At 44.4% G+C, this 6576-nt stretch overlaps 1 protein-coding gene across 1 annotated transcript; it reads left to right on the top strand.

The window, feature by feature from the left end:
* The first annotated feature begins 1445 nt into the window (after nt 1–1445).
* LOC101518256 (vomeronasal type-1 receptor 4-like) lies at nt 1446–2378 on the top strand. The gene has a single exon (XM_004597126.2). The coding sequence runs from the start codon at nt 1446–1448 to the stop codon at nt 2376–2378; it is 933 nt and encodes a 310-aa protein (XP_004597183.2).
* The last annotated feature ends 4198 nt before the right edge of the window (nt 2379–6576 follow it).

A 6576-nucleotide genomic window follows, 5' to 3' on the forward strand; every position in this document is an offset into this window, starting at 1 on the left:
GGCAGTGGCTCTAAACTCGGTCAGCCTGGAGCGCCCTAGGTGGGACAGCCTAGATGGTGCTTTGTAGCTGATCGTCTCACAGCCAGGAGTAGGAGGGAGCTACAGAAGTCCTTCCATTGCTGTGAATGGCAAGGAAAGGATTTGCAACTTGGGGATCCACAGAACAATGAAGCCAGCAGCTGTGGGATGGGGTGGCTATTTCTCCCTGCCAGCCTGCCAAGCAGAGTGTGCCCAGGCTCCCGGGGGAATTACGGGCTCTTGGCAGCATCGGTGAGATTCTACATGCTCTGGTTCTCATCTATTTCAAAACGTTTTCCTCGCTGAGAAAACGTCTTTCTAAGATGGGAATTGGATGGTGGAGAGCATTTTATACACAGGAGTTCTACGGGAAGCCTGTCTATGCTCTGCTCAACTTGACTTTCAACTGAAAACTATTCTAAACATGTTGAACAAGTTAGGTTTTAATGAAAACATTCTGCCTTGAATTAAAAATTGTAAGTCTGCATCCTATATAGCATATAAAATATACTGGTAATCTACATCTTCTATTTCAGTTTTAAATGTACACTTATCCAATGATTCGTTCAAGGCTCCTGTTTCAATACCGCTCACAAACGCTGTATCCTCACAAGGTGAGTTCTCTTCAGAAGGTAAGGCGTGATGAAAAAAGGTGGGAGTCAAATGTTTATGGAGTAAACCTTCTTCAGCTTTAATTCGATTCCTGTGGATGACCTGAAGTCCTCTCTCATTGCACTCGGCTCTTGTAAGGCACGCATAATCATCTGAAATTCACAGCTTTCTGTGCTGCTGGATGGGGTCAACTTCACATTTCCTACACATACAGTGACCGGACCCAAAGGAGCCTTTCTGTAATTAGTGAAGGTGACCTCGATTGTTGGGTCCTAACTTTGTGACAACAGGTGGCAGATTCATCTCACCTGCTTGCTACGACTAAACCTCCTCTCAACTGACATGGGCCTAAAACAGACCCTTCGCTACATCCAAAACCATAAAACGCCACACGAGACAACGAGAATGTCTATAAGTAAAGGTCAACGCAGGTCTGATTGATCCAGCCAACTGTGTCTGTAGGGAAGTGGGTGGTTGTGCCATCACATGGGTCACGTAGCCAGTTCCCAGACACCACTGTACACCTAATCGTAGCAGGAATGTTGACCGCTCTGAACGTCTCTGTGCCTAAGAGCGCTCCGTGTACGGACTGAAGTCACAGCGGTTCTTTCCTCATAGCAGAGTGACGAATTCACCTGGACTACAAACTGCACAGCAGGAATCTATGCAACGTACAGGCCAAGAATGATGCATTCGGCTGTTGGTATCCTCCTACTGAGAGAACACTGATTCAACATTGCTGCATAACAAACACATCCTTGGGAATTTCTGTGATCCATGCAGGGGCTTCTGACTCAGAGTTGGAACTCAACAGGATGGCAGCCGGTGACGTGGCCGTAGGGCTCATCTTCCTGTTGCAGACGGTAGTGGGGAGTGTGGGCAATCTCTCTCTTCTCTACCTGGTGTCCCTTCCCTTCAAGGGGCACAAATTACAGTCCACCTACTTGATCCTTAGGCATTTGATTGTTGCTAACCTTTTACATGTCTTCGGTAGATCTGTGCCCAACACAACGGTAGCTTTTGAGTTGAAAGGTTCCTTTAGCGACATTGAATGCAAACTTTTGTTCTACGCTTCCCGTGTGGGCAGGGGTGTGTCAATTGGCAGCACCTGTCTCCTGAGCATCCTCCAGGCAATCGCCATCAGCCCCTGGCTCTCCACGAGGTCACAGCTCAAAGCCAAAGCTCTCAGGTGTGCTGGGTCCTTCATCTACCTGAACTGGCTCCTGTCCTTGCTTGTAAATGTTCTTTTCCCTCTACATCAAACTGCAAAATCCAGGAACACGAACACCACAAACTTGAAAGATTTTGGATACTGCTCTGCTGTGCGTCACAACAAAGACACAGACTCACTGCACACATCCCTGCTGATGTGCCCCGATGTGGTGTGTTTGGGGCTCATGCTCTGGGCCAGCAGCTACATGGTCTTTGTCCTACACAGGCACCAACAGCAGGTGAGACACATCCGCAGTACCAACGTCTCCCCAGCGACCAGAGCGACTACCAGCATCCTGCTGCTGGTGAGTGCCTTCGTCTATCTCTACGTCCTCTCCTGCATTTTCCAGGCTTTCCTAGGCCTCCTGCATGACCCCGGCACAGTCCTGGTGAACGGGGCTGCCATTGTTTCTGGGTGTTTCCCTACAATCAGCCCCTTCCTGCTGATGAGAAGCAACCCCAACGTGTCCAGGCTCTGCTGGGCCTGGACGAGTAACAGAAAACCCACCGCTGTCTGTGGGACTCGTGAGTCTTAACATCCTTCGAATGCTCTGCTTATGTGGTCAGATCCCCGTACCGGGATGACCATGATCCACAGCCATTTGACAAGAGAGCACCTTTGTCCACACTCATGCAAAGATGTGTTTATCAGGGCTTATTATCCGTCAAGCAATCCCTGCAAACCAAAGTACGCAAAATGTAAGTTTTATATTAAAACTGATGCAGGGCCCGGCGCAGTGGCCTAGTGGCTAAGGTCCTCGCCTTGAATGCACCGGGATCCCATATGGTCGCTGGTTCTAATCCTGGCAGCTCCACTTCCTCTCTATCTCTCCTCCTATCTGACTTTGTAATAAAAATAAAATAAACCTTTACAAAAATAAACAAAAAAAACCTGATGCAAGCCACAGCAAAGACAAACTTTAACCGCAAATCTATTTTGTTTTCTAGTTTAGTGTTCTTCTAGTTGGCTAATCTTCTTAAAGTATATGCAATACATCTTTTATTGGCCTGCTTTTGGTTTTCTCACTTTGGCTATATCTCTGGGCAGCAATATCTGAACAAAGTTACCTAGTGTTTGATGTACAGGAAATTTTTTTTCCAGTGAGCAAAGTCAGATTTATTAAGGATAAATGCCTCCTTTCGCATCAATACCAGTCAAACTGCAAGAGAAGAAAGCCCTGAGCAAGTGGTAGAAGCGGTATCTTTAAAGCATAGTTTTGGGAAAGAAGTAACGTAGCAGTCGGAGGGTGGGGAGGCAACAAGAGCCCTGAATCCGTAGTCCTGTCCAGCTTGCTCCAAACCAACAGTGAGACAGCCATCAGACGAAAGTAAAAATGTAGAACTCTGCAACCACAAGAAATCACACTTTCAAGAAAATGGAATTCTGCAGAAGATAACAGAAAATGTCTCACAAATCTGTTTCCAAGATTTTACATTTTTCCTTTGAGTGGTTTGATGCATATTTAGTCTTTCAATATTGTGACCTAGAAATTATAGCATAATTCACAAAAAGCAGCTAGCTAGTAACTTCATCTTTTCCTTTGAAAAAGTAACACTGTATTTTGTTTTTTTTAATAGCTGAGTAGTATTCCATGGAGTAGATGAACCATAGCTTTCTTATCCATTCTGCTGATGGGCATTTTGGTTGCTTCCATGTTTTTGCAATTACTGATTGTGCTGCTATGAACATAGGGGTGCATGTTCGTTTCTCATGAAACAGGTGTTTTGGATATATTCCTAGGAGTGCTATTGCTGGATCATACGGTATGTTGATTTTGAGTTGTTTGAATGTTCTCCATACTGATTTCCATAGAGGCTGTACCAGTCTGCAGCCCCACCAGCAGTGGAGTAGGGTTCCCTTTTCCCTGCAACCTCGCCAGCAAGTGCTGTTGGTGTTTTTATTCATGTGGGCCAGTCTTACTGGCGTCAGGTGGTACCTCATTGATGTTTTAATTTGGATTTCCCTTATTGCCAGGGAACTTGAGAATTTTTTCATATGTTTATTTGCCATTTGGGTTTGTTCCTTTGTGAAATGTCTGCCCATTTCCCATGCCCATTTCTTGAGTGGCTTGTTTTGGCATTTTGGTTTCGTAGTTCTTTGTATATTCTGGAGATTAGCCCTCTATCACCTACGTAGTGCACGAAGATCTTCTCCCATTCTGTGGGTTGCTTTTTTACTTTGTTGATTGTTTCCCTTGCTGTACAGATGCTTCTTAGTTTGATGAGGTCCCATTTGTTTATTCTGGTCTTGATTTCTATTGCTTTTGGTGTCCTTTTTAGGAAGTCAGGACCTACCCCTAGATCTTGCAGGGTATTTCCAACATTTTCTTCCAAAAGTTTGAAGGTTTCTGGATGTAGGTTTAGGTCTTTTATCCATGTAGATCTGATCTTAGTGTATGGTGAGAGATGTGGATCTATCTTTTTGTTTCTGCAGGCTGTTAACCAGTTGTCCCAACAGCATTTATTGAACAGACCTTCCCATTTGCCTGGATTGTCGTTTGTCTTTTTGTCAAAGATTATTTGGCTGTATCTGTGTGGGTTTCCTTCTGGTGTTTCTATTCTGCTCCATTGATCTTCCTCTCTATCTTTGTGCCAGTACCAAGCTGTTTTGATAACCACTGCCCTATAGTATGTCCAGAGGTCTGGAACTGTGATTTCCCCCTGCTAACTTCCTGTTCTTCAGGATGATTCTAGCTATTCGTGGTTTCTTGTGTTTCCAGATGAACCTTTGAATCATTGTTTCCAGTTCCATGAAGAATTTTGGGCAATTTGATTGGGATTGCGTTGAATGAATATATTGCTTTTGGCAGTATAGACATTTTAATGATATTGATTTTACCTATCCAGGAGCATGAGATGTTACTCTATCTTTTCAGGTCTTGTTCAATTTCTTTTTTAAGTAGTTTGTAGTTTTCTTCAAATAGGTCTCCTACATTTTTGGTTAGATTTATTCCCAGATACTTCATACTTTTCTCTGTTATTTTGAATGGTATCTTGCTGGTTAGATCTTTTTCCATCTTGGGGCTGTTCTTTGTGGCCAAATGGGCCCAACTGGAAACCATAATGCTAAGGGAAATGAGCCAATCTCAAAAGGTTAGATACCACATGTTTGCCTTAATTTAAGATGAAATGATGTCAATATGAAAAATAGTACCTGTAAAATGCAATATTATCTCAACCTCATGTGGTTCAGAACTTGTATTTTTTTAACATATTGGTTACTCAATACTCTGTCCACTAATTCCATAACATTATAAATTGTTGCTGATGTTATGTTGGGACTTTTAATTGATCAGGATGACACTCTACCGGCTCTACCTTCAGACCAGAGATGGCCTCCTCAAGAAGCCGTTGAACTTATCTGGACAATAAGATGCTGGACTCTGTTTGGTATATGCTTGCAATGAAAGAATCTCAACTGAACTTGAACTGTGGCAATGTAGCAGGGTGGAGGAATCCACCATGGGGGGAGGGTTTGGGCGGGGGGGGGGAATCCCAGTACCTATAAAACTGTGTCACATAATGCAACGTAATAAAAAAAAAAAAAAGAAAATGAAATAGCATATACTCAAACTAGCACTCCAATATGGGATTCAGTGTTGCAAATGGTGGCTTAACTTGCACACAATGCCTACTAAGCTGTTTATCATCTAAACGTGACTTCCATTTGCTAATGTGTTTCAAAATTCACGCGCGAATCCCAAGAATTTCTCACACGAGCGCAGCTGGGCAAGCAGCTTTCAGTAACAAGGCAACGCACCCTGGTTGCCCCCCACACACTCCTCCAAGTCTCCCAAGACACTGAGACGGATCCTGGCGCGTGACATCTGGGTCACTTGCACCTGTCTGGTTCTCCCAGCGATGAGGCAGGAGGGGTCGGCTTCCTATGGCAGACGGTGGTTTCTTGCACCTCTCTGGTTCTTTATAGAAATGGGATCACATAGAACACACTCTGAAATTTGACTGGAAAAACACACTTTGGTATGAGAATTTTCCTTCTTTTGAGGCACAGAACTGAATGTCACCATGCCAAGCAATGATTTTAATCATTTGTTCCGAGAGGAAGATGTGTTTCACAGCTGGGGTGAGCAAGCAACGTGCCACCAGCTAACTGAGGAAATTAGTTCTGACGTATCACCATGAATTCCTGTTGGGCAACGGTGTCCATGACAGTGTTTGCTGGGTCAGATTCACCTTTAGGAGGTGCTGCCAAACTGCCTCAAAAACAAAACAACCACTGACATGCTGCTTGTACACAACTCAGCACGTGTATCGAAAACCTCTACAGCTGTGTGCTTCAGCCTGGTTCATGACTAAATCCTCAGCCTGCATGTGCCTGGATCCCATATGGGCACCGGTTCATATCCTGGCTGCCCCACTTCCCTTCCTGCTTTCACTGCTCGTGGCCTGGGAAAGCGGTAGAGCATGGGCCAACACCTTGGGATCCTGCACCCGTGTGGGAGACTGGACTCCTTCTTCGGATTGGCTCTTCTGCATTGACTCGGCTCTGGCCATTGCAGCCACCTTGGGGAGTGATCCAGTGGATACAAGACTTCTCTCTCTGTCTCTCCTTCCCTCTGTAGATCTACCTTATCAATACTAATAAATAAATTTTAAAAGAAAGCCATGCACTTGATTTCATTTTGGACTTATTCAGGATGCTCCAGTTCCAGAAGCAAATTTTTCTTTGGAGGGCATCAGTTCACAGTATTATAATATGTTGAATTTACTATT

This window comes from Ochotona princeps, chromosome 16, assembly GCF_030435755.1.
Source record: "Ochotona princeps isolate mOchPri1 chromosome 16, mOchPri1.hap1, whole genome shotgun sequence".
Taxonomy (NCBI): Eukaryota; Metazoa; Chordata; class Mammalia; order Lagomorpha; family Ochotonidae; genus Ochotona; species Ochotona princeps.